Source organism: Talpa europaea (genome assembly GCF_964194135.1).
Source record: "Talpa europaea genome assembly, chromosome: 3".
Taxonomy (NCBI): domain Eukaryota; kingdom Metazoa; phylum Chordata; class Mammalia; order Eulipotyphla; family Talpidae; genus Talpa; species Talpa europaea.
This window is the reverse complement of record NC_140069.1, coordinates 133,808,987-133,836,165: the sequence shown is the minus strand read 5'-3', so window position 1 is coordinate 133,836,165 and position 27,179 is coordinate 133,808,987. Positions and strand designations below refer to the sequence as shown.

The window sequence follows — 27,179 nt, the reverse complement described above, 5'->3', positions numbered from 1 at the left end:
TGCAGCTCCCCATGAGCCTTTCCAGCCTGGGTGACTGAGGCCAGGGGGCTGGGGACACAAGGAACATACAGGTGGGGCAGGTGCTCTGGCACAGTGCGTCCTGCCCAAAGCTGAGGGTAGTGGCCACTGGGGATGCGCCCCCTCGAATGGCCGGGTCTGCCATCACTCCATGAGGCAGAAATCTGTCTCCTGCGGTCGCATGTTGGGTAACACATACAGAGCCACAGCTGCAATAGCCAAGAACACCACAGGCTTCCACATCCCAAACATGTTCTGTGGGGACCAAAGGCAAACAGTGAGTGCCCAGCCTTCTGAACTCTTCCCTGAGTCAGATCCCCCTTCCTGCTGGTGCCGGCCAGAAGACAGCGCTGCGACATCACGGCCTAGGCCCCCGCACCACCTGGGAACCACTGGCGACAGCGTGGCCCTAGTCCCGGCACCACCAGACACCCTGGACAGCACTGCCTGAACTCATGCCTCAGTTTCCCTCTCCCTGAGGAACGAGAAACACACGGTTCCTGTGCGCAGACGCAAGCGCAGGGGTCAGGCTTCAAAGAACACCCAGCTGGTGGGAGCAGGAAGGATGGGGGGCTACAGCAAGAAAGACAGGGGTACACTTGGAACTCTGGGGACAGCAGCAGCACCTCACTAGCTTATGGAGCATGAACTCAGAGACAAGAGGATGTGAAAGGGGGTAGAGATGGAGGCGGGAGTAGAAAGTACAGGCTGGAACCAGGCAGCCGCGAGGCTCTTGGGGAGCTCAGGGCCTTTGTGGAGAGTGATGTGGGTTCATGGAAATTCCAGCAGCCTGTCACTGGCCCTGGGGGGCAAAAGCCAGGGTCACTAAAATACCCCCTTGACTGGGGGTGTCGGCGGACTTCCTGAGCACTTGAGTGTTGTGAGGACAACAGAGAACGTGAGGGAAGGGGACGTCTCAGACCAGAAACTACATCCTTGGAAAAACAGCTCCTATTTTTATTACTTTTTTTACCGATGACTTGAAAGACAGCGTTTGGGTGGGAGCCGTAAGCCCAAGCAGCAGAAGAGTTTTGGGGAGGACAGAGAGGAGAACGCATGTGCATTCTCAGGCCTCAGAATGAGGATTTTAAGTCCACTCTCAAGAGAAAGCTGCAGAGACAGGTGGCAAGAAGATGTGAGCAGGAAGCCAGACAACGCTGGAGGTGGACGCAGAGCATTTCATCTACAAGAATACTGAAAAGGGAGTGGGAAAAAATATTTTGCAATGCTCAGAAGCTTCCATCCTAATTGCACTGCTGAGCATGTCAGCCTGATACTCTCAGAGGAGGAAGAGCCGCAGCTCGAGAATGCGGACTGGCCTGGAGGAGCAGAGGATGGTCAGGGAGTCGCCAGGGGTCAGTCACGTCAGCTTTCCTTTCAGACTGGGTGACTCAGTTGACAGGTCGGGGAAAGCTTGTGTTTAGACTTAATCAAGGTATCCGGTGAGCATTTCTGTGACGTCCTGGGAGGTAATCTGAGGAAAGGACAGCAGTAGGGTGACAGCAGTGTGTGACCACTTGCTCAGTGGCGAAAGCGCCTGGGGAGGTGACACTCGAGGCTCAGCGCGCGCCAGGGTGGGATGAACACGCAAAGGTGGGCTCGTCGCCCTCACCCCTGAGGAGGCTGTGAAGCGTGTAGGGAAAGTGAATCGTTTGAACCACAAATCCTCCTTGAACCATGGGGTCGAGAATATTTCAAAACCCCAAACTTGCGGGTTACATCAGTGGACTATGTTCACTAGGGCTGAAAAGAAAATTCTGTATTAGATTTTAAAAAATCAGCAGCGGGCTGAGGATGGGGAGCGGGCACGCGACCCGTGCAGCGCGCTGGGGCTCACGGCGCGGGGCGATGACTAACATGGCCCGAGTTCCCGAGAGAGCCGACAGGATCCGAGGCCGCATGAGCCCAAGCACCGGGTTGTCTGAACTACTCGGAACCAAGCAGGAGGCATCGTTCAAAATGAGGAGAGATGATACGGGGAAGGAGGCCTGGAATTCTCTTAGCCGCTCATACTAAGTCCTTAGACCCTGGTTCCTCGCTCCTGGTGGTGTCAGGCGACCTCTCGATGCCTTAGTTTGCGCGCACGCTGATGGGACAGGAGGACAGGAGCTGCCCGGGGCTGCGGCCGGCCGGGCCGAGTGAGCTAACATGGCCAGGGTACCTCGGGCCGGGCTCAGCTGTGCGTGGTGTGAGTGCGCGCTCTCGTGTCACCTGCGCGGCGGTGATCACGGAGGGAGTGTTTCCACACACCAGAACGCATCACATCTCACAGAGACCCTGTGAAGATGGAAGAGGTTTTGCCATCCTTTGCTTACATTTGAGGAAACTACGTCAGATAATGCATTTCATCCGCCGCGCCAAAGCCTGTGAGAAGCAGAGACGACTCGACCAGGTTCTCTGCTCACTCATCAGCCATCAGCTGCACCTCCCACTGTCCCGGGGGGGGGAGGGGGGGTGGGGGCCCAGGCTTGGGGGAGCCGCACTCGTGGGGCACAGGCAGGCTCTGGCTCAAAGGGGCCCTAGCTCTGAGGGCTGGCTTCCTTGCTCTAGCTCTGCTGGGCCCTCACTGAGTTTGAACTGGAAAGAGACGATGACTGAATGCTTAGGGTGTCACCCCCCAGGGAGCACCTGGGAGTGCACAGGGAGGAACGGGTATAGGGAGAGACCTCTGCCCTGAAGGAGAGAAAGACTGTCCCTGGGGAATAACTGGACTCCTTAAAAGAAAGAATAAAGGAGACGGTTGAAGAGGGGAAAAAAAGTGAAGGGGGGAAAGGGAAGACGAGCAAAGGAAAAGGTGCTAAGCACTGCCAAGATCCCTCAGCTGCCACTGGGGAGAAGAATGCACCAAATCCCAATCCACTACATTCCCTTTCCTGGGGTGTGAGAAGTGAGCCGCGGGTGGGGGGGGGAGTGGCAGGGGGTCGGGGTGGGGGCCTACGAAAGGAGTCGAAACAAGCCAAGAGAGGACAGCTTGTGGGTTCCAGAAGGCAGGTGGAACCCTAGGCGTGTATCTTGGACCGTGAGCCCATATTCTGCCTCTGGAATTTGGTGTCCTGCTGACAGAGTAGATTATGTGGCCTAAGGCCAACCAGAAGGTGCCCAGACTCCATCAACCTTGGTTCCCTGAGAACACGCGCACCTCTGGTTTGCAGAAACTCTTAGTCTGCCCCACTAAGGGATCAACAGAGAACGATAAAATATTCCCTGGCATTCTTGTTATGATTTTTCTAGAAGCCAGGAGTTCCAAGCCAGAGAACTTTCCAGTAGAAAATACAAAAAGTATGGTAGGGGTTTCAGTTTCATTGTCCCCAAGGCTGAGGGACAGAGTGAGGCTGCCCACACCAAGTGACCCTGGTTGATGTCAGCTCTCTAGACCTCTTCTCTCACCCAGTGGGCGAGGCAGTGACTCCTTATTTCACAGAGCAACAGTAATGAGAACTTGGCTCTGGAGTTAAACAGACAAAGAGACCCAGGCTGGCCTTGCAGACAAACATCAGCCCATCAGAAGTCATCAGGCAGCCCTGAACGTAGCAATAGTGCTGGGATCCTCCAGATTTTTCCCAATCAGAGGACCAAAATGCAAACCACGTCAACAGTAAGGACACCAATTCCTTATGTGTAAGGAAGACAAGCTCGGAGACGTCACAGGCTTTGTAGTAAAAACCAGGACTAAAACTCAGGCCGGAGTATCATGTGCTGTGAAATCAAAACATCAAGAAGCCAGCAGCTGAGAGAAAAGGGGAGGACAGGCCAGGGCACCTGCACCCTCCCTCCGTCCCTGAGAAGGAGAGGATGCGATCCAGTACCTGCATTAGGACGACGTCTCGGCCCACCAGCACCAGAGCAAAGCCGATATGACCACCAGGCCTACAAGAGGCAGGGAGAAGATGGGGGGGTTGGAGGCAGGGGATGGCTGAACGGATCAAATGAGGAAGCAGCACGAGGAGAGGCCGGGAGACAAGAGGTGGCACAACAAGACATAAACGCATGAATCCAACACATAATGAAGATGAGAAAACAAAGGGAAAAGAGAAAGAGATCAAGAGGTTACACACAGGTAAGCAGCGCAGCGGGGGTTTCTTCTCTGCTGCCCGGGCCTGTGCCTCCCGCTGGGAGCCTGCAGACACGCAAAAGGCAATGGGTGATGCGGCAGGCAGCTCGGGTCCAAATCAGGTGGGGAGTCCAGTTTCCTGGCTCGTCATACCCCTCATCTCCCGTGAAGCAAGGGTAGTCTGTGCCGAGACCTTCTGGCAGGGCAGCCACTCTGGAAGTAGCGGCTCCAGAGAAGAAAGCTGGGCTCTCTGAGATGAGGGGGACCTGGGTCCCGGGTCACTCCAGGAAGAGCCAGTCTCCCGCAGGCCGCCTGTTCCTTCGTTGGCCTGTCTGTGCAAGACTCTGCTGGCCTCTGGGCCCCGAGATCCCCTAGCAGCCTAATGCCTTCCGGGTGAGGCACAATCCGCTAAAGCAAGCTAACAATGAAGATGGGCTGATTCTTTGACTACAACAATCTTCCAGAGAGAAAATGTGTGTCTACAGGCGGTAACATGGAAAGGGTGGGGGGAGCTGCCTGCAAAAGATGCAGGACCCCAGGGGTGGGGGGCGCAGAGGGACGGAGGCCTCCATACCTACACACAAGAAATGCACTTGACTCTGAAATGCAAAAATCAGGCCTGGTGTTTAGAAACATGGCGCCCAAGGCAAGGAATCGGAGGCTCGACCAGCATACGGTGGAATATGATGAGCTCAAAGAAATAGAACACCAGGGAAGGGGCTGCAACTGCTTCTATTTTTACCCATCCTGAGTGGTCCCCTGCCTTGGGTTAGCAGAGGCCGGCAGGCTGGACCCCCAGAAAGTGCTGCGGATTGCACTGCCGGGAAATTCCAGAGAGCCTTACCGTAGGCTGGGAGGTCCCACACTAGAGACTAGTTTTTATTCTCCATGTTTAGAGGAACAGAAAGAACTGTCCTGTAAACAGCACCAGCTGTCAAAATACAGGAATACTTTTGTAGAGTGGTAAGTCACCCAGGATTCTCCCACCCCCACCTCTCCGGATCAGCAACTGAAGGGTGACTCTGGCTGGTCAGTGCCCCTGCTGGGCAGGCTGAAGTATTTGGCCTATCACTCCTGATGTCCGCAGGCCCCACCCTCATGCCCCGTGGCCACCACCAATGTCCCCACACCCCACAGCCCCACAGCAGCAACCAAGGTCAAAGCCCACAGGCACTGCGGGAAGGCAGGGCTGAGAGAGTGCACAGGCTGACAGAAATGTCCTGAGGAAGGTCTTGCGCTTCAGTGTCCTTCATGGGGCACTAAGGAGAGGCAGCGGGGCCACTCCTGACCAGGGTCAGGTAAGTGAATGGAGGTGGGACCCCAAAGACCTCGCCTTGTCGCCCTCAGGGAAAAGGCCTGTTTGGGTGTCAAGGGCTCCTCAGCGCATTGCTCTCAGCCTGCCATTTCCCTTAGAGGGACTGCGGTCTCCAGCCGCATCTGTGTCTCAGAGTTCACTGGCCTCTACTCCTGCAGAAGTGCACCCTAGGGCCCGGTCACCTGAGCACGGGGGCACCAGAGCGCAAGAGCCCATTTCCGCTTGGTGCCACCTTTAGCGGTGGTTACCTTTTTACTCTCAGAAACCTTGAGGGCGTTGTTTTCCTCAGAAGTTTCAGGGCAAGGGTCGTCACCCTTGTCTCCCTGGTCACCATCCTTGTCTCCCTGGTCATCCTCGTCTCCCTGGCCATCATCCTTGTCTCCCTTGAGGTCTCCCTCATCGTTGTCGTTGCCAGCCTCGTCTTTGTTGTCATCCTCCTTCCTTTCTTGCTCACGCTCCTGGGGATCTTCGAACGCTTCCTCCTGATCTTCCGTGCCCTTAGCTCCTGCAGGAGCTGGTGTCTCAGAAACGAGTTCATCCAGGGATTCCTCCGCTTCCTCTTCAATTTCCTTGTTTTCCTCCTCCGCCTCCTCCACTCCCTCTGCCTGGTCCTCTCTTGTCAGACTATCTAAATCCGTTTGGGGGGCCTTGTAGTACAGCACCACCTCCAGACTCTGCGGGGCGGAGGCAGGGCGGGATGGGGGAAGCTGTTACCTGCGGGGAACCATACCCTGGGGCCAAGCTGCCCGTCAGGAGAGCCCGGCGTCTCACCACCACCGGGCGGGGGCAGCACTGAGTCCCGGGCCTGGGAACTGGCCTGACTGAGCCTGGTGTGGCGGACAGCCACTCCCGGCCTCTCTGGACCTGGACACCTATTTGGTCGTTTGCCATTTCAAACAGCTGCCAGGGTCGAAGGCTGTCAAGCCCCCACCTCATGTGACCCAGGAAGAACAGGGACCCCCCCCCAAAACTGGGCTGGGCTGACTCTGGAAGGAGTCCAGCCTCGGGGCCGTGGAGCTTTGGGGCTGGACCCCCATATGAGTGGTCTGTACTCTACTCTCCCCCTAACTTCGCAGGAGAAGAGAGCACCAAATTTCCCCTCAGATGGAATGAGTCTATTGTAGACACCTTAGAGCTCCCAGAAGCTTCCCTGCAAATACTTCACCTGGTTGAAATGTGACGGAATGACTCTTCGCAGGACTGCCTCTGCCTCTGCTCACCTGGCTACTGAGACCCCTACTCACCTTCCCGGTCTCACAGCTGGCCTCAGAACTTTCTGGGGCAGACTTGGTCTCGATTTTATCTTTAGCCCCGTTGGCATTCTTGTTCATGTTCTTGCTGCCATTCCTCCCACTGGTAACAGAGGACGACCTTCTCTCCTTGAGCTGGCGGAGCTCTTCCTGGCAGCACTGCAGCTGCCCCTCCAGCTGCTCCTGCACCGCCAACAGCCGGCCCTGCTCGTCCATGCTCGCCTGGTACTGCAGCTGCAGCTCCCGGAGCTTGGCCTGCAGTTCTTTAATCTGCGGGCGGCGGAGGGCCAGTTACCATGCCCGACCAAGGCGGTCAGTCTGGGCCCTGCCTGGGGGTCACTGCCTCGGAAATCCCTCAGAATGCTCTACAGTTTCACATATAGCTTCTACCAAACTTGAGGGACCTAATGATTTACATTTAAAATGACCCAAAAAGGATGACTGAAATTCTGCCTTTTTCACTGGACAGCTCTGGGATCCGAACCTCAGCCTTTCTGCTGTAGCTCTCCCTGATGGGCGCTCCGACTTTAAGAGGGAGTGAGGGAGCTGTGCTGGGAGCACACCTGGGCACCTCGCCCTTGCCAGAGACAAGCTCCCACCCTGCCCTTGACCTCAGATTCTGTCTCTCCTGCCTCTGTCAGAGCCCCAGGCTCTCCTGGAGAGACCCAGTACTGAGGTGATAGCTCTGGGGACCTCGCCATACTACACAGCGGCTCCCCTGGACTGAAGACCACTGCTCTGCTCTCGGCCAGAGACAATGCCTCTTGCCCACTGCCAGTGGGTGCTGAGCCCTCTCCCTGGCATTATGAGATCCACAGGAGGAGACAGGCCCTGGCCTTAAGGTGTCTGCAGTCCAGCTACAGAGACAGAGTGCCTAAAGGAAACTACAGGGAAGGTGAAAAAACAGCTCTGCAGAAGTGCCCCCAGGGCACACGGCAAAAGGGAAGACAGAGGTGGCAAAGAGACAAAAAGGGAAATGATTCAGAGGGGAGTCTTGGTCAGAGAGACTTGCCAGGGCTGAGAGAGAGGGCCCGAGGAAGCCGAACCCCAGCACCGTGGGCACCTGAGGTGCAGCAGATGGCCCAGACCCCGGGATCCTGCCTGGCTGACAGCTGACTGGTGCCTGTCCCTCTCCCAGCCTCTCTGGCAGGGCTCTGCCTCCAGGGACTCCTAGAAGAACCCTGCCTCCCTACGCGGTTACCTCGTTCTTGTCACTCTGGGAGGCCGCAGGCTTCTCAGCGCCCTCCATGCACTCCATGCACTCCCTGAACTCCCTCTCGCAGGCGTCCAGCTCCTCCTTCAGGTCCTTCTGCTGCTCCAGCAGCGTGGCCATGCGCTCCTGCAGCTGGCTGTGGTCCTCCTGGCTGAGCTGGTACATGGCCTGCACTGTCTGCAGCTTGCTCAACACCTTGGCAACCATGTCCTCAAAGTTCTGGGGGGCAGGGGCGGGAGTGTGAGGAGGCACCCCGAGGAGCACGGCCCTTCGCCCCAGTCCTCGCTGGGCCTTTCCTTGGGTACAAAGCAGGGGCCACCAGGCCCGAAGCTGCCCGGGAGTACAGTTTTCTTCCCATAAGAGCTCCGTGACTGTGCGGATGAAACTTCCTGGACCTTAGGCCTCCCTCCAGGTGGGAGCAGCCCCATGTGAGGGGATGGAGGGGGGAGGCAAGGGGCGCCAGGGGACAGAGCACCTCACTCGCTGCCAGCTCTGACCTCCCTGCCCACCTCACTTCTCGTGCCCTTCTCAACACGGGGCAGGCCTTCACTGCCCACCTGTCACCTGGCTATTGTTACCTCCACGTCTTTGGGCTCGGCGGGCTCCACCTCCTCCGTGCTGCTGCTCACGTAGCTCTTGTGATAGGTGTCGGCACTGGTGCTGCTGCTGCCGTAGCTCTTCTTATAGCTGAGGTTGCTGCCGCTGCTGGCGCGGGAATCCTCACAGGACTCGCTGGCGCTGGAGCTGCTGCCATAGCTCTTGAGGAAGCTCTCCTCACTGGCCTGGCTGCTGGAGTAGCTCCGGAGGTAGCTCTCCTTGGCGTCGATGCTGCTTTCGTAGCTGCGCTGATAGCTGTCGCAGCTGGGGGCTGCGCTGGCGGCCGCCTCCCCACTGCTGCTTTTCTTGTAGGAGTCGAGGGTCATTTTTATAGAAGGGGACTGGACTTGGAGCAGCTGCATTTCCTCCAGGCAGAGCTGCAGATCAGCCTGCAGCCTCTTGCGCTCCTCCAGGAGCCGCCCCTGCTCCTGCTGCAGCAGCTCCTGCTCCCTCTGGCTGGACTCGTATAGCTCCTGCAGAGCCTGTATCTGCTCCATGATCACCTTGGACTGCCAGGGGCAGGCGGGGAGACACAACTGTTACTCGACACTGCAGACCCAGCCGCACCCGTCCTGGTGCCAACGGCTGAGGGCACTTTGGACACCTGCAGGCCTACAGTCCAGTCGCGCACAGGCGGTCTTCAACTGAGCCTACAGGTAACCGGCCCGCTGGGCTGCTGGCTCACTGGGGAAAATCTCCCTGGGGCAGGGCGGAAATCTCATGATTCCTGCACTCCCTTTTCTGCTGTGTCCGCTCACTGCTACATCCCTCTCTCCTGGAGGAGTGCTGAGGAGTGGCTCTCAAGAACACTGGCTCCCTACCCCACCCTATTTTCAATGGGGTGTACCCATTATTCTGCTATTTAGGCTCAGCCCCTCCCCACTCCACCAATCCTAAAATCAGCCCCGGCTTTGCATGCGAGCATATAAAACATTCCTTCCCCAGAAGTGGAGTTGGAATCCGGGTCTTACTACAAGACCCTCTATCTCCTGTCCTAATCCTAAATCTGGACGCTGACCAGGTTTCCTAAGCTCCTGCATCTGGCCGCTGATGCCCAGGGTGAGATCTGATCAGTGAAATACTTTATACCTGGTTCCTCATCTCTGTGTCACCCAGGCTTTCAGTGTGCATATCTGACGTCCCTGGCCTTGGACCAACTCCCTTTGGGCCTCTACTATGCCCTGGTTCTTCCAATCCAGGCTAACATCTGAATGAATATATTTAGCCTAAATGGAAATTAACGACTGGCTCTTCCTTGCCCACACTGAGACCTCAAGGCCAAATTCATCCCCCAACCCTGGACAGAACTGTATGGAGATCTCCACCAGTGTGACCTCAGAGGCATAACCACTACTAGTGCTTGACATGCGATGACTTGCTAGTCTGACCCCAATGACCTGGCTGTTATTTGCCACCAAAGTTCCAATGAAGACAGTGTGGTCAGTAGCCAAAACCTTGCATGCTGAGAATTCTAGTCTTGGCAATGAATAGTCCCAGGTTTGCCTCATGGAGAACACCAAAAAGTGGTAGATTTTGACCACTGAAAACTGTGCTTCTCATTGATCTATGGGCTCATGAGAAAAGGAGGACGTGTTTAAGAATTGACGCCGGGAACCCAAGCAAACACTAAACTTGGCATTGTACATCTGGAAAATGACACGTGGCAGGGACTGAGCCACATGATCAAATTACAGGCTTCCCTGTCCCAAGTGCTTCAACCTGGGGTACCTCTGGCCGAGATCCTCGGAAGGAGGCCCGTGAGGTGACAGCCTCATCTGTACACCTGACCACATGGCCTTGCTCACGCTGGCCCATGCGCGCAGCCCAATTCCTGCCAAGCTGCTGTCCCCAGAACTGTGTCCTTGCCTCTCGGTTACCTTGTTTTGAGCATAGTTTGAGGACTTGGACTGTTTGGGATCCTCGGTGTTTTCCTGCACTTCCCGGAAATGAGAGTCTTTGAAATCATGCAGTTGTTCCTGCAGCGCGAACTGTTCTTGTACTAGATTTTCTTGATTCTGGATCAGTCTCTTCTGTTTCTCCTGCATGCCTTGGTAAAGCAGCTGTAGTTCGACCAGCTCGTGTAACTTTGCAAGTAGCTCCTGACTCTGTGAGGTAGAGTGGAAGGAAGGAAGGAAGGAAGGGGGCAGGAGCCATGGTGGTTCTGGGGGGAGACCTCTACCTCTTCCTGCAGGGACCCCTGCCTCAGGAACCTCTGCCTGTTCTGGACCCAAGAGGGGGGCAGGGGTTGGCCTCGGTGGTGTATGTTTGGATACATTTTCTAGTTTACAAGCTGCTTTCAAGCACATTTTCTCCAGATGCACCAAGTATCTAAATATGAAATGCTGTGCAGATTTCAGAGCGCAAAAATAGGTTTTAAGATAGACAATCCTAATCAGCTACATTGAACTGCTGGGTTGGAGGAGAATGGTGAGAAAGAAAGAAGTAGTTGGGTAAGAAAAGAAAACGTTCGTTCCCTATATGCTTCCTTCCCAAGCACAGTCAGCCCTGGGAAGCAGCTTCTCCAGTGCCAGCCGCCGTGCCCGTGCCCGGCTGTGGTTACCTTAAGGCAGAGCCCAGATTTGGGTATGGGGAACGTGAGCCTGTGTAGTTCTTCTTGCAGCTGGCCCTGCTCCTCCTGCATCCTCCTCTGGTTCTCCAGGAGCTCGCACTGCTCCATCTGCAACTGCCCCATCTCCTTCTGGCTGGCCTTGTACCTGTCCTGCAGCTCTGTCAGTTTGGTCAGCAGTGCGTCACACTGTGGGCAGGCGGGTGTGGAGGCGGGTTAACTCTGTCAGGTTGGCTGCCTGATGTCCCTCTGCACTCTGCCTGTGTGATTCAGCTGGTAGGGAACCTCCCTGTAGGGTCCCCTTGAATGACTGTCTCGAGGGGCTCACACTGAGCCCCCACAGGACTGGAAGTGAGGGGGGAAGCAGGCTGCTCGGGACTGCACCTAGAGTACTAAATCTCTTCTGCTGGTCCTTCTGAGGGAAGCTTGAGGAAAGTTACCTCACTTTTCCACCTGCCTTGTCTTTGTCCCTTCCTTTGGTACAATACCATTTTCCCAGGGTGCTGGCCATTCTAGCTCCTGTTACTCTCATTTACGTCTAGGGATTTGAGGCCTTATGAAGTCCCTTACGAGCACGACTTAATTTTAAGCTAGTTCTCCTGCCGCCATTTTTATTTTTATAATCATCTTTTAAAAATCTTTAGAGGGCCTCCCCAGTGGCGCAGTGGTTGAGTGCTGGGCAGCGAAGATACCAGCAGCCTCTGCAGCACCAGTTCAATCCCCAGCCACTGGCAAGGGTCCCACATGGCACACAGACCTCTCCTGCTGCCCGCTGCTCCCCTCAGCAGTGTATTTCATCAGTCTGCCTGTTCTGTTCCCCGCTCTGGCTCTGGTGAATTCTCTCACCCTCCCGCGCTTCTGACTGTACCCAGTGCTTGTATAAATAAATAAATAAATCTTAAAAAAAAAGGAAAAGAAAAAACTTTAGAAAAGTATCAGCTCTTGCTGAATTGGGGTTGAAAAGATTGAGTCACCCTGTGACTCCCAATACCCTAGCTTTCTAATATCAAACTAACCTCAGTGCTGTTTTATGACCAGAGAAAAAGCTGGCTCTGTTACACCAGCAGGCTTCCCCTTCACGAGGACAGCGGGTGCTGGGCAAGTCATGAGTCTCCTGGGTCCCTAAATTGTGTGAGACTTGGGGAAAAGGAGGCATGGGCCTGGGTGTAGGAAGGCAGATGGACCATTGGGGTGGCCCAAATGGCCCCCAGTTCTGTGTCAGGTGGCCTTTTCCTGGGGTCACAGGCTGCTGGTGGCCCCAACAGGAGCCACTGCCTTTTTGCTGGACATAACCTGCTCTCCCGTTTTTTGAGAGTCCCGCACCCCTCTCCATCTTGCTTCAGCACCTTTTCATTCCCTATCAGTAGTTGGGAGCTGAAGCTGCTCAGCACAGGTTCCCCAGTAATGAGCTGCATCTCATACACCATGGAAAAAATGTAAAATGAACCTTAACCACTGCTAGGGTTCATTACTAAAGGGAAGTGAGACAAGAGTACTCTTTTGTGTTCATTTTAAAGAGGGTAAAATTAAAGCTTAGAGAACTTAACCACTCTGGAGGCACAGAGTAAACCCTAGAGGCACCAGGTCCTTCCAACACCTGTCAGCACTTGGGCACAGGCCTCGCGTTCTGCCAAGAGCAGCTGCAACCTGCCTTACACAGCTTGGCCTCCTAACAAGGCAAGTCCTAAACGTGGGCTTAAGGGTCTCTTCTTCTCCCTGAGTGACATCACTACAGTCCTAACAGCAGGGCATGAATGTCTGTGCACATGCACTCACGTGCAGGTAAAGCCTCCAGGGGTTCAGACTGGATCTGGAGGTACTGACCCTACGAAGCTGTAGCTCGGGCTCCAAGTCAAGGTCAAGACAGACCATTACTTTGTACTTTGGCATTGTACATCTGGAAAATGACACATGGCAGGGACCGAGCCACATTACTTGGGGGTTCTGCCTCTGTTTCCTGCCTCGCCACATCAGGCCCATCAGGCCCCCTATGTCCTGTCTCCAGAAAATGTGCCCAGGGCCTCTCACGGCTCTTGCTCATGATTACCTGACCAGCACACTTCTCCTTGTCCTCTGGGATGGACTGGCTGCTCTTGAGCTCATTGAGTTCATGCTGGCAGAGGAGGTAGTCCTGCTCGAGCTGATCGTACATGTGCTTCTGCCACTCCAGCTGCTCTTGGCTGCACTGGTACAGCTGCCTCATCTCCTGGAGCTGGGCGTGCATCTCTGTGCTCTGGGCAGGGAGGCAGGCCCACATCATCCCAGGGTGTCCACGGCTGCACTCTCCTCTTGGGCAGGGACCTTTGGGGAACCTACCCAGTCCTTCCCAGTCCCCAGCGGATCCAGGGAATGGGTAACTGGGATGGACCAGTCCCTAACAGGCTCTGCACAGACCTTCTGGAGTTTCCTTTGGGTGGAGGTGGGGAAGCAATAGAGCCTCCTTTTTATAGGCTGATCTTCTGATTTAAAGTCAAAGGAAGCTGAGAGCATAGTGACTCTCGGAGATCACCTTTCTAGTAAGCACCGCTGTGCCTCCTCACCAGCAGCGACACCCCACTGCTTCTCATGCCACTGCCCTGCCTCGTCGCACTGCCTTGCCTGTTACCTTATCAGTTTTCTCTTGGTAGCAGGCCACCACGTTCCTGAGGCGCTGCACCTCTGCCTCATGGCACCGCAGGTTACCCTGCAGCTGCTGATGCACTTCCATCAGCTGGTCCTTCTCACACGTGATGTTCTGGTACTGTAGCTGCAGCTTCTGTAGCCGGCACTGCAACTCCTATGGGCAGGGGGCATCGGGCAGGACCTCCGCCATCCTCGGCCCCCCTCGCTCTTCTGCTGGGCTCACTCTCCGACCCAGACAGTCTAGGTGCTGACCCCTTCCTGGCCTCCCCTCATGGCCTGCCCTCTGGCCGACGCCAGGGCTGGAGGGCAGTGGGGGTCCTGCACTGCACTGCTGAGGAGCTGTTTCAACTCTGCCCACCTGCCCCAGGACCTCTCTGCACCTAAGCTGCCTCTCACCTCTGGCCACTGTTACCTTCTCGCTTGGGCTTTCTCCAGCTGAGTACCTCGTGACTTTGAGCTGTCGAAGCTCAGCCTGAAGCTCTAGCTGTGCCTTCAAGAGCTCATTCTGCTCATCCTGGCTAGCGTCATACTTTTGCTGCAGGGCACAGAGTCTGGTCTTGAGTTCCTCGTTCTGTGGTGGGGAGGATGTGACAGAACAATTACTCTCTGGAAACAGCAGGCCCCACTGCAGATGTGTGTGGTTCCTTTCCGGACGAGACATCTTGAGGTCCTTGCGTGGCTATGGTTTGGTTTCTCCTCGGAGGCAGATGCTCAATAATGACTTACCATTTCTAGAACGCAGGGCTATAAGGCGTCTCCCACTGCTCTGCAGTATCTACGCCCTGGTGGCAGGGCAGGAATCCCAAGCCGGCCTCACTCTGTGTCCTCTTCCCTGAGCAGCACTCAGAGTAGGCCCTGATCCCTCCCCCCATCAGTGTTTACCTGGGCGGCACTGTGGGAGGTCTGGAAACGAAGCACCTCATTCTGTGCACACTTGAGCTCTCTCTGCAGCCGCCTCTGCTCCTCCTCACTGGTCCGGCGATGATGTTGTAGCTCTTGCAACTCACAACATAATTCCTTGCACTGTGCGGGAGATGGAACAGGAAGGCGAACTTACTACAGGTGCTGCGTACCCAAAGGACAGGCTGGCAGAGCACAGCAGTGCTTTTGCTGGGCTGTTTACATCAGACAAGGGCTGTTTACATCAGACAAGCAAGCACTGCCTCCTGCCCTGGGGCCTGCCTCCAGGTGTTAGCCCTGTCCTGAAGATGTTTCCCCCAGCCGCCAGAGAAGGTGGGAGAGAGACAGGAGAGGTGCCCCTCCCCTACCTTGTTCTGCATGTCCTGCATCTGCTCCTCGGCTCCCAGCAGCTGCTGTCGCAACAAGAGGGTTTCAGAATCAGGCTCCAGAAATTCCATTTCTGACGTCTGAGACTCTGCCGATATCATCCTCCTCAGTGTTTGGGACTCCAGCCACCTTTCTGTTGCTCTTCGTGTCCTGTAACCCAGAACCCCAAAGCCATGTTTGGGAGAGAGCTCGGTCTCGCATCGCCCGCCAAGGGTGCTTGGCAAAGGAGCTTCCTACTGTGATTAACCGCTCAAATAAACACACTTTGGGGATTACACAAAAAACCCTGGACACCTCAATCTGGCATCCCTCAGAGTGCTCATCTGGCTGGGTCTGAGCTAGGTCTGTCAGGCCAGCTCCAATCTGGAGGGCACTCTGCATCAGATTGAATCAGGGAGCTCAAAGGAATCACTTCTGATCTACTCAAGGGCAGGGCAATGAAGGTCTAGAATGGAGGGAAACTAAATTTTGGAACTCACTCAACTCTAGTCCTGAGACAGAGGGATTGGAGCTCCACGCCTGCTGCTAGGATATCCATATCCTGTGGACGTCACAGAAAGGACTGCAGGGCTCTCCAGGCACAGAGGGCCGCCATTGAGCCTGGTGCTGCCTTTGCCAACTCTACTCAGAGAAAAGTCCCGAGTCCCACACGCCTGCGGGTCATACCTCTCACTCTCCAGATCTGCAAGCTGCCCCGTGAGGCTGCTGTTACTCTCCTGCAGGGCCCGGTACTCCTCGTTCAGGAAGCGGTAGCGTTCCCGTAGTTGCTGCAATTCTTCTGCAGAGGACAAAGCAGAGAGGGGTGAGACCCCAAGGAAGAAGGTGCTGACGACCAGCCCCCAGTTCTCCTGCCTAGAACTCTTGACAGCAGAAGGCTGAATAGCTTTTCTTTTTCTAAAGATAGAAGAGATACCACGTGCAGAGGCTTAGAAGACAGGGCCCAGAGAGTTCCATGCTGCAATGGGTCTTTACCTCTTTCAGGTAGTTGCCTCCTTCTCTCATCTTTCCAGAAGACCTGCCCTGTGTACTCATCTTCAAAACCCAAACCCACTTAGAGTCTAGCAATTTTAGGAGCTTGTAAATTAATTCAAGTTTTTGGTTTGGAGTATTTATGGTTCCCACTGAAAGGTTTGTGATTACCTTCCTATTACACCTTCAGTGCAAAGAGCTGAGAGATGTGAACTGCCAGATGCCACGCTGCCAGCCCTGGGCTTTCAGAGGAACCCAGGCATTCTGAATTTGCTTTCACTTCCTTTATCACCACACTGAGTGCACTGGCCTGGGTGTGGCGAATAATTCTTTGCAATGATCTTTTATCTGTTGACAGAAAGGTCCATCCCCAGCAGACCCATGGCATCCTCAAGTATCAGCAGGACCCTGGCTGAAACGTCCTAGCAGGTGTCCCTAACTACCAGGTCCCGATCATTTTTAATGCTGCCTTAATACAAACCCCTGATCTGTTTTGATTCTTCACTATTAAGAGTTATTTCTCTTAGAACACTAATTCTACAAATGTTTATAAAGAACACTACCTTGTTCTAGCTAGAACACAAAGTCTAGCTTATCTGCCTAAGATTCAACATCCTGAAAGTTACTTCTAATGTTCTCTCTCTCTCTCTCTTTCTCACTGTCTCTTTTATATATCCAAGAGAGCAGGTTTATTATATAAAAAAGGAAAGGACTTTGCACAGACACAGGAGGGCAGAAAGAGCTGCTAATGTTCCCTCTTTATTCCAATATGAAGTCCCTTGAATATGGGAATTATCAGAGAAGGAAGGAAGGAAACCTATCTTTAATGAAAACAGGCTTGAAGGTATCAGCCTGGGATTCAGTTCTTGTGTGCGTGCTTTCAGCATGCGATGCATTCCATTTAATTAGCCCAGTAAGGTCTTTTTCCCTTTCCTTTTAAAATCAATAAATTTTTAATTTTAGGGTAATTTTAGATTTCCAGAGAAGTTGCAAAGATCACACACAATTCCTTGGGCGAGTTCTCACCTGGTTCTCCACCCCCCCACCCCCACTGTTAACTCCTAGATATATTGGTCAGACTAAAGCATCTACATTGTTGGTACATCATTAACTAAATTCTACACTTTATTCAGAGTTCTCTACATTTTCCCTAAGGTCCTTTTCCTGTCCCAGAATCCCATCTTGCTATAAAGTTTCATTAACCAACTTATCTCTAGGTATGGAAACGGCGAGGTTCGGAGAGGTAACAGCCAGACTAAGCTCATTCTGCTGGTCGGAGGAGCCTAGATGCTCAGGCCTGTTTAACTGGACCGAGCCTTCCCACGGTGGGCGCTGGTGGGTGCCGGCTTCCTCTCCTAACACCCCGGCCCAAAGGCTCTTCTGGGAGGCTCATTACAGTCGGGAAAACTTGCAATTCTTTGATTCCTTGTTGGCTGCCTCTGCTTGACCTCACCTAACACAGGGCATCCCATTATACTTGGATCATAAATCTAGCCTCAGAAGAAAGGCAAACTCTCTGATGTCATGAATCCTAGCAACCAGCTGGGAGACGCACTGTCTGGAAGCAGAGCTCTCTGAGTCCCTCATGCATGACTCAAACTAACCTTTCTTTCTCTCCAGCTGTCTTGTGCTCTGATTTGTTACTCCCTAGTGTCTGCTTCGGGGAGGGCTAATGACACCTAAGACTGGTACCCTGAGGCCTCGGTGCATGCCTCCCCACTCATAGACTGGTCCAGGCAAAGCGTCATGGTGCCAGGGCAGCAGGAAGGGTTCCCCAAGGTGACAAGACACCCATACTCCCATCCCAGAACCCTACACTTCCTAGCAGGGCTTTCTCATAGTCAAATCAATAAATGCCTCGGGCTCTCGAAGGAAGCATGCTGGGGTACATCTCCAGGTTGCTGATTTCTCACACCACTGTTGAGCAGTGCATGCCCTCAGGGAAAGTTTTTCTCCTTTATAGTCTCGAATTTGACCTGGAGATTTCTTCCCAGCAGTTCCCAATTCCTGAGCTATACCCACCATCTCCCATCTTCTTGCATTACTGCCTCACTCTGCTTGACTTGAGAGACTGGCCAGGAAGAGGGTTTGCTCTCTCCTACCTTGCATCTCAGAGAAATCTGAGGCACTTAAGCTACTGGATGGGTCAGAGTTCTTCATTTCCATTTCCGCCCGCAGGGAGGTGATCTCCATCTCATACTCTCCCCGAATGCGCTCCATGTCATAGAGTTCATTCTGCATCCGACAGAGATCCTCCTGCAGCGATGCTATGTCACTCTCATGCTCAGTCGCCGAATCCTCTGCTGCTTGCCGCAGGTTCCGGATCTCAGTATGGGCCAAATGCAACTCCTGTTCTATTTCCTTAAGTTCACTTTCTTTTTCACGCTCCAACAGGGATATCTCCTCCCGCAGAGACCTCAGTTCACCTGCAAAGCCCAAAGTTTGGGATGATCAAGAGCACAAGTGAACAAATTTGCCATGTTTTAGAGGTCACAAAGTTCAAGGGAGACTTATTTTTTTAATCTGGAAACTCCTGACAATCTTTTCTTTACCCAGTCAGAGAAGTATACCTCCATCTGTTACGGAATAAGGGGATACCTAGGATGCGAACAGAGAGCGAATCTACGCAGTATGAAGATTCACACGGGGAAATACCCTAACGGCCCATCACTAAGGTATTGTCTAAATACCTTAATGGTTAAACAGAACCTCACAAGGCCATTTCAAAGAAAGGGGCAGATCTAATGAGAAGATGTGAAAAGCTTTCTATAATATATAGAAAAAAATGAGATTATATTTTTGCCAAAAATATTTATATGTATAATATATAACCTGCAAATATACAAAAACATCCAAGAGGTTCTGGAGAGATCTCAGTCCCAAACCATGGGTTACCTCTCAGGAGTGAGATGGCAAGTCATAGGGGGTTTTACTTTCCACATCACATACATCTGTGCTATTCGAATTTCACAAGCCCATGTTTTAGAATACCTTTTAGTGTATAAAAGAAACGTGTTGGGGGCCTCCCTGGTGGCGCAAGGGGTTAAGACACAACCTATGAAGCTATCTGCAGCCACTTCAGCACAAGTTTGAGCCCCGGCCAGGGAGCTACCCTCATGGCACAGCAGACCTCTCCTGCCTCACCCGCTGCTTCCCTCAGCAGTGTATTTCAGTCAGTCTGCCTGTTCTGCTCCCCACTTTGTCTCTGGTGAATCCTCTCACCCCCACCTCTGGCCTGCACCCCAGTTCTTGTGTGCATAAATAAATCTTAAAAAAAAAATACAAACGTGCAGAGCTCTCGGTACGTGTGGGGTATCTCAGGGCTTCTGGACATAATTTCCCATCTGGGACCAAGAGAAACTAAACCTACAAAGTGAAGGTCATGACACCAATAGGCAATTCAGGATTTGGGAGCCAGGATCAGGGAATTAATCCTGGATCAATGAGGATTAGATTGGGAGAGTCAGGACCTTCCCACAAACCCTTTGCAAGGTACAATATCCTCATCCCTTAAGCCCAACTCCTGCTGATTCTACTCACCATTCAGATTTCAATTTTCTCTATCCTCTCCTACTTCCTCAAAAAACCAAACAAAGCCCTCTATTAAATGTTCTCATAGCACCTTGTCCTTTTCAGTGTGTGTGTGTATGAAACTGTTGGTCTCCCCCTCAGGCAGGTACCAGCCTCATGTAGGCAAGGAACTGTCTGGCCCACCATGAGAGGAAACCTTCCAGCATGTCCTAGTGCCTGGCATAATTCAGCTCAATAAATACTTGCTGTGTGCATCCATGAGAGAGGCACGGGGGCATCTATTTAAGAAACTTTTACCGAGCATCTGTACCCACAGAACCACGTGTTAAGTTTTTTGTTTTTAAGTTAGGATGGAACACAGATGTCTGAGAAGAAAAATTTGGAAACACTGCAGAGAAATGCTGAGCGGACAAGGCTCCGGGGGCAGGTCTTCTGCCCCTCTCCCAAGCCCACAAGGGCAACTTCTGGCACCTCCTCTGCCTGCCTTTCCTTCTCTCCTTGCCTGTTCCACAAGAGCGAGTGGGTCCTCAACTCTGTGCCAAGCACAAGCATCTCCACTTAGATTCCCTGACCTCCTTGGAACAAAGCTCTTGCTGCATCCCCCTCACTAAACATTACTGAACAGCACAGAGGTGGTTCCCCTCTCCGAGCTTACAGTCTAGTGGGGTACACCCACAAATCGTACCCCAAATCAACTGGCCATTAGGATAAAGGCCCTGTGGTGCTTACAGTGGGCTGAGGCCATGGGGCTGACCGACCTCCACTTTCCTACCAGCACGTAATGTGAGGGTTTAGCTGCCCTTTGGGGTCAGGCCCTTTCAAAAATGGCTTTCTCGGATCCACAGGGACACCCCCACCCCACCCCACCCCCCTCCACCCCACCCCCCTCCCCTCCACCCCTCCCCCTCCCCTCCACCCCACCCCCCTCCCCTCCACCCCACCCCCCCTCCACTCCACCCTCCACCCCACCCCCCCTCCACCCCACCTCACCCCCTAGTCTAAGAGAGGTCTAGATTAGGAAAAGGGGTGTGCCTGACAGAGGGGAGAGGGGAGGGGCTTGTCCCGGAGCTGGGCGGGGCGACCCTGGCCGGGAGTTGGTTGGGCCCCGACTCAGATTCTGAGGAGCCGGCGCCGGTTGACCCGGGGCTGGGCCCGTGTGGGCGAGGCTGGGAGCCCGGGCGCCAGGCTGTGGGGCACCGGGGTCGGTCCTCACTCACTGGTTATAGCCTCCATCTCTTCGGCCCCCCCGCAAGCGGTCTCTCTGGGGGGCCCCCAGCCACCGGCGGCTCCCCGCCCCCGCGGGGCTGTGGCGGCCGGAACGGCCTCCTCAACACCAGCTACCACTGTGGCCGCGCGCGCCCCCTCTTGGCGGAAACGGGCGACGCGCGCGCGCAAGAACGGGGTTGCGCCCCCGGCCGGCTGGGGCGTGGGGCCTTCGCCAGGCCAACAGACACCGTCCTCACCCACCCCCACCTCGCCTTTAAATTTAATCTGGAGCCCCTAAAGAGTGGGGAGTTGCTCTAAAACTTTGTTTTGCCAAGTACTTGCCGGCCTTCCCTCCTGTCTGAAAGGAAGACGCCCTTCTCCAAGAAAAGGTCTCCCCACCCCCACTGGATCGTTTTCTTCGTTATACAAATATGATGTAGTGTGCCCTAGCTCAAAAAACAAAACCAAATAATCTCTCTTAGCTTCATTTTCCTTTCCTTATTGCTCTACTCTTCAAAGCGTGACTACTGGAGTATGTGTGCCCACGTCCACTTGTTCAACCCAAGTCAACCAGGCTTCTGTCATCACTGACTTCTCAAAGCCCTGCATCTTGCCAAACCCAATGGCCATCTTACTTGACTTAGCAACTTTGGACACAGTCGATCACTATCTCCACAAAGCACTTACCTGCTCATGGTTTCCAGGGCATGAAATGCTTCAGTAGTAGCTCCTACCTCAGCCTCTTGGTCCATTTCTCCTATACTCGACCTTTAAATACTTGAGTTTCTGTGGGACTGGACCCTTTTCTCCTCCTATATTTTCCCATGTGATTTCAAGATCTCACATGGATTCAAAAAGTCTCAATAAATGCTAGTGACTTCCAATTTTTATCTCTAGCCCTGATTTCTCACCTTGTTCTAGATTCATACATACAACTGTCTCCTGAGTATATTTATTTAGGTGTCAATAGCCATTTCAAACTCAACATGTCAAAAATGTCTTAAATGGCTTCCCTAGTCCACAAACATGTTCTTTACCAAGTCTTCCCAATCCCAATAAATGACACCATCACTCATCCAGTTTCTCAAGGCAAAGTCATTTCCATGGCTCTGTTACCCACTCCCTCCCTCCCTGGCACTTCAAATTTGTCTGGAATCATTGCCATTTCTGCTGCCCTAATCAAAGCAACCATGTCTCTTGACTAACTTGCTAACCAGACTTACTGTGTTGACTCCTTTCCCTCCATCCGACTTCCATATAGGAGTCAAAGTGCTCTTTTAAAAACATAAAGCAGATCATATTACCCTAACCCCATCGAAGATCTTCCCACATCTTTCCACTAAAACTAAAAGCCAACCATCTCAGCTGATCTATAACTTCTGCCTGCTTCTCAGAACTCTCTTTTACCAGGGTCTTCCACATGCACTTTGCTTCAGTAACATTGGCCTTTGTTCTATCCTTCAAACTCTTCAAACTCTTGAGGCTCATTTTTTCCCTTGAGCCTTTGCAGTTGCTGTTCCTTCTGCCTGGTGTGCTTGTCCCTCAGATCTTTGAATGACTAATTCTTTCTTATTATTCAGGTTTTAGCTCAAATGTCATCCTCTTCAGAGGACTTTTCTAACAAAAATAAATTCCCATCTCATCCTATCTCTCTAAATAATTGTTATATTGTCTTCATAGCAATTATAGTCACCTAAATTTGTTTCTCTGCCTCTCCCCATTAGAAAATACTCTTCATTAGGGCAGGGATCTGGTCTGTCTTTTCATATCTGGCTCTTCAAATATATAGACACTCAACAAATGGTTGACAAACAGATGAATTAGCCCTGTTTTACAGATATGAACATGCATCTCAAAAAGATAAAAGTGACTTGCTTAAGATCACAAAGCTGGGCCTCCCTGGTGGCGCAGCAGATGAGCACTGGGTTGCAAAGCTGCCCGCAGCCTCTGCTGTGCTGGTTCAATCCCTGGCCACTGGCGAGGGTCCCACATGGCGCGCAGACCTCTCCTGCCACCCGCTGCTCCCCTCAGCAGTGTACTTCATCAGTCTGCCTGTTCTGTTCCCCGCTCTGGCTCTGGTGAATTCTCTTACCCTCCCGCACTTCTGACTGTACCCCAGTGTTTGTATAAATAAATAAATAAATCTTTGGGGAAAAAAATCACAAAGCTTGTTAAGTGGAAGAGCTGGGCTGAAGAACCTGGTGGTCTGAGACAATGCCCACGCTATCCCGGTGTGACCCCTCTCCTGCCATTTCTCCCCTCTGCCCTACCCCCCATTCACTGTACACTTTCCCTGCAGCTTTCTTTGCTTACATCTTCTTTCTGCTTCTCTAGCCTTTTCCCCCCTTCCACCTTTGCTTGCTCCTGTCCAGGTTGGCTTCCTTTTATTTTCCATTTATACTTTTCTTCTGGCTTGATCTCTGTTCTCTCTGGAGAGTCCCTGCTGTTTTCTAGGGCAGCTCCCCTAAACCTCCCGGAAGCCCACAGAAGTAACAAAGGCTGCCTTTTTATTTGGTGGTGCAGTGCTATGTGGGATGCCTGCCTTGCTGCTTCTCAGAGACAAAGGGACGTAGGCATTAGAGGAAAGGGATCTGGGGGTCACAAGCTCTGTCCTAGGGAGAAAGAGAAGCCGTCTCATCTGCTTCCCTCAAAAAAATGCAGTTTTTCCAGTCACTTCTCATTGGCTCACCGCTCTTTCCCACGGTACCCTTGGAGGGACAGGAAAAAAAGCAGTGTGGTTTGGAATTCAACCCTGTTACCTACCCATGGCACTGGCCAGGAGAACAAAAAAAGAAAGAGGGAGGGGATGTAGATGTGAAGGAAGGAGCCTGAGGAGTTAGAAAAAGGAGTTGGGGTCTTGCTGGTGGCCTAGGGGTTAAATATTGGTGCTACCAGCCCAAAAGCCTGAGTTCGATCCCTGGCCAGGAACCTGACCCACATGGTGCAGCAGACCTCTCCTGGCCTCACCCACTGCTCCCCTCAGCAGTGTATTTCAGTAGATCCACCTGTTCTGCTCCCCACTCTGTCTCTGGTGAACCCTCTCATCTCCCCCTGCACCTCTGGCCTGTACCCCAGTTCTTCTACACAAAAAATAAATAAAATCTTTAAAAAAGAAAAAGGAGTCAAGCAGAGGGAGAAGGGGTGAAGCAGGAGGGCAAGAAAGGTCAGGGGAGGACAGAAGAGCTAGGCAGAGATGCAAGAAAGAAAGGAATTAGGTAAAGAGGAGGACCGAGAGGCAAGGAGAACAGGGTGAGAATAGTTGGGGAACATGAGGAGAAAGTGCATAATGGGGTTATTTTTGTCTGCTGTGCTTCAGCCAAACCCTCAGGACGAAAGTACTTGTCTGGCCACCTCCCCTCTGGGTCCAGTGCTGTGAATCACCTTGGAGCTGCTGGATCTGCTTGGTGAACACCTCTGCCTGCTGGGCGCTGGCCAGCCGCTCGTCCTCCAGGAGCCCTGCAGCAAGAGGGGCGTGGGCTTCAGGCCTTGGTCCAGGGGTGCACAGAGCCTTTGGGCCCAGGCCCTCTGGCGCCGACCCCACCCCCAGCACTCACCCTGCAGCTCCAGGGAGTCGTCCTCATGCTGCCCCGCCAGCTCCCGGGTCTCCTCCAGCTCCGCCACCAGCTGTAGCACCTGAGCCCTCAGCTCCTCCAGCTCCGTCTCCGTGAGGCTCAGGCCCCGGTGCTTGCCCGCTGACAGGGAGCCCATACTGCCCCCTTTCTGCACTTGGTCTTCTTCTTCCTCCCCCTCCTCCTCCTCCTCTTCCTCTTCCTCCTCATAGAGAGCTGGGAGTAACACCTCTCCTAGGAGACACCCCCACCCCGCAGGCAAGTCAGACCTTCCCCGGCTTCCAAGCTCATTGTCCCAGGGCAGAGATGGTCTAACAGTGCCACCTGGTGTCCCCCAAGGAGCCCCTGGCGGGACCTGATGAGCCTTAAGGTGTGAGGGTTAAGTTTGGAGGTAGCCCAGCCTCCTTCTAGCCCTTTTCGGGTCATTACTTTATCTCATGGCCTCTTATTAATGCCTTTAAGCAAACTGAGCACCAGGTGCTGGCACAGCCTGGGAGGCTTGCAAAGGACACCTGCTTCTTGCTATCCCTGAGTAGGCAAGAAAGAATTCAGACACTGGGCGTGTCACCAGGCTAGCTGGGGTAAGAGTTACCGTTTTGGAGGTTTGTGGAAAGTTAAGAAATTATCCAGATGGCTAGTGAGAAATTAGCTTTTCCATAATAAGAAAGCAAAGCCTGTCAGCAGGTAGAGAAAGAAAACATCTGAATGAAATGATTTTAAATGTCTTGCGGAACAAACACAGGGGCCCTTTCCAATTGATTCCATCAACTGGCCTTTTTGCAATTTGCTGCCATCAAATGGTCTCCCCCTGAGCTACACCCCCCCAAACCCACCTTGAAATTTTCTATAAGGTCCACCTCCCTTTTCCCTGCTGACAGTGAGAGGCCTCTTCTCCCTTCCTGCTGAACACAAGTCCATTTTCAGGGAAAGTCTGAAGTTGTACTTGAGAGTGAAAGAAAACCTGCCATTTAAGCTCAGTAAGAAACTGGGGTATGCTGGTCCCCAGCCTCTGGTTGGCAAGCACCCCCTCCTTTGCTGCAATGCAGTTCCTCTAATAGCAAAATCTTGCTTGGATGGTGATTGTTTGCTTTGGTTTAAAATTCTGACTCTGATCTGCCTTTCTGTAAGAACATAAGAACAGCAGCATCTTAGGATCATCTGGGACCCCTTGCAGCATCTGTCCCCCTTGGGGGAGCGGCCTTGCCTACATTGAGTGTGCATAAAGGCCTGCAGACACTTCACAGAAGTCCTGGAAAACAGACCAGCATCCTTCCAGGGGCCTGTGTGGCAGCAGCTGCCACGTCACATGGGCGCGGTGGGGACACGTGTGTCTGGAGGCTGGCCTCACCTGCCCCCTCCCGGCCCCCTCTTTCAGGCAGCAAATGGCCTAGAGAACCGAAGCCATCAGGTCTCCATCCTAAGTTAGTGGTGGCAGCAGGAGAATGACAGTCCACATGTTCCCTTCCCCGCTTTTCAAATTAGGAGGCAGCTCGGGATCTGGGTCGAGGCAGTGGGAACAAACCCCCTGCTGCAAGGCCGCTTCAAAGCTCTGCCCACAGGCCTCTTTGTCTGGCAGCTCCCCCAGGACACACAACCTGGTTATCTGGGGGGAGGGCCCCAAAGGGATGCGCTCTGAACTTCCCCAAAGCCTGAGCCCAGAGGAGGGTGGAGCTCAGACCTGGCGGGTGGGGAGGGCTGAGGTGAACTGGGGGAAGGGCTGGGTCCTGACTCAGAGTTCTGGGGGTCAGGGGGAGCAAGGAAAGTGGGAGAAAGGGAAAGAAAGCTTTTTGAGAACACTCACCCTCCATAGCCTGCATCCCTCGCCGCTCCAGAGACCCCCATCGCTGCCCTATCTTCCTCTCACAACCCTCGGACACCTCATAGGAGCCCAGAGTGGTCACCGTGGGTCCTGTGAGCAGAAGAGGAGGGACTGTGGGCCGCTAGGGGTGGTTGGGGGCTGGGGTGCAGGGGAGAGAAAAGGGGACACGCCTTCTAGCTTTTGGAGCCCCGGGTTTGTTTTTTCAACCCCAGTGGGAGTGCTTGGTGCCCTCTGCCCTGCCCGGGGCTGACTCGCCACCTCAGTCCCCTCCAGCTGGGCCAGAGGGGGCCGCACCCTGCACGCGCACCTCAGCACCCCCTCTTCCCGGCTCCTCGCCCTTGCGCAGAGGGGACAGGGAGGTGGCATGTCTGGGAGGGAGGGAGCGACCGTGCAGAAGGAACTGCGAGGGAGCGAGGTGGTGCGGGCGGCAGGTGTTACGGGCCTGAACCCCCCGCGCCTCTCGCGCCTCTCCCGGGCCCTCGCCCCCCACCTCCGGCCGGCTCAGGAGCCGCGGGTCAGGCACAGGGCGGGATCTGCGCCCCCAGGGCCCGCAGCACCAGGGCATGGAAAGGGCTCAGGACGGGGCCGCCGGGGAGGATGCGGCCGGCGGGGGCGAGACCCGGCCCCGAAAGATGGAGCCCGGGCCGGGGGGGCGGGCTGGAGGGCGGCGGACTCAGGACGCGCCGGGGGCGCGCGGCGCAGGGGCGCGGGCGGGGGTCTGCAGGGGGGCGGACGGAGCCCGGGGGGGGGAGTGGCGGGGGAGGGGGAGGGGCGGCTCTGACCTGCGCCCGGACAGCTCCAGCCCGCGGCTCCCGCGCCGGCCCCGGCGCCCGCCTCCATGGCCGCTCTCGCCGCCGCCCCGAGCCGCCGCCGCAGCGGAGAGGCCGGGGACCCGGAGCCGGGCGCGGGGAGGGCGGGCCTGGGGCGGGGCCTGGGCGGCCACCTGACGCCGCCCCGCCCGCGCGCCCGCCCCGAAGCCCTCCCTCCGCGCGGGGCCCGGGTCCGCGCCGGGGCGCGTCCAGGGCGAGCACCCCGCGCCTCCCACCGCCCGGCGGAGGAGATGGGGGCGCACCCGAGCTGCGCGGCGTTTGCGGCCCCGCGGGGGCGACCCGCTCCCCAGACTCTGGCCGTGGTGCTGCCCGGCCGGCCCCGCGCAGGGGCGCCTC

General features: G+C 54.3%; 1 protein-coding gene across 11 annotated transcripts; it reads right to left on the bottom strand.

Moving 5' to 3' along the window:
- On the bottom strand, positions 1-26,853 carry CCDC136 (coiled-coil domain containing 136; the record flags this gene model as incomplete). 11 transcript variants are annotated; one of them, XM_084229496.1, is made up of 16 exons in its annotated part: positions 1-273; positions 7,836-8,066; positions 8,426-8,953; positions 10,322-10,549; positions 11,005-11,199; positions 13,058-13,243; positions 13,616-13,786; positions 14,045-14,203; positions 14,515-14,655; positions 14,901-15,069; positions 15,586-15,697; positions 17,991-18,314; positions 24,007-24,081; positions 24,180-24,428; positions 25,996-26,103; positions 26,796-26,853. In XM_084229496.1, 16 exons carry the CDS (start codon positions 26,851-26,853, stop codon positions 163-165), a joined length of 3,045 nt encoding a protein of 1,014 aa, XP_084085622.1. The 11 variants fall into 11 exon arrangements, with proteins under 11 accessions (XP_084085622.1, XP_084085626.1, XP_084085623.1 ...); XM_084229499.1 differs by lacking the exons at positions 1-273; positions 7,836-8,066; positions 8,426-8,953; positions 10,322-10,549 and adding an exon at positions 3,830-3,931; XM_084229500.1 differs by lacking the exons at positions 7,836-8,066; positions 8,426-8,953; positions 10,322-10,549; positions 11,005-11,199.
- Between the last annotated feature and the right edge of the window lie 326 nt (positions 26,854-27,179).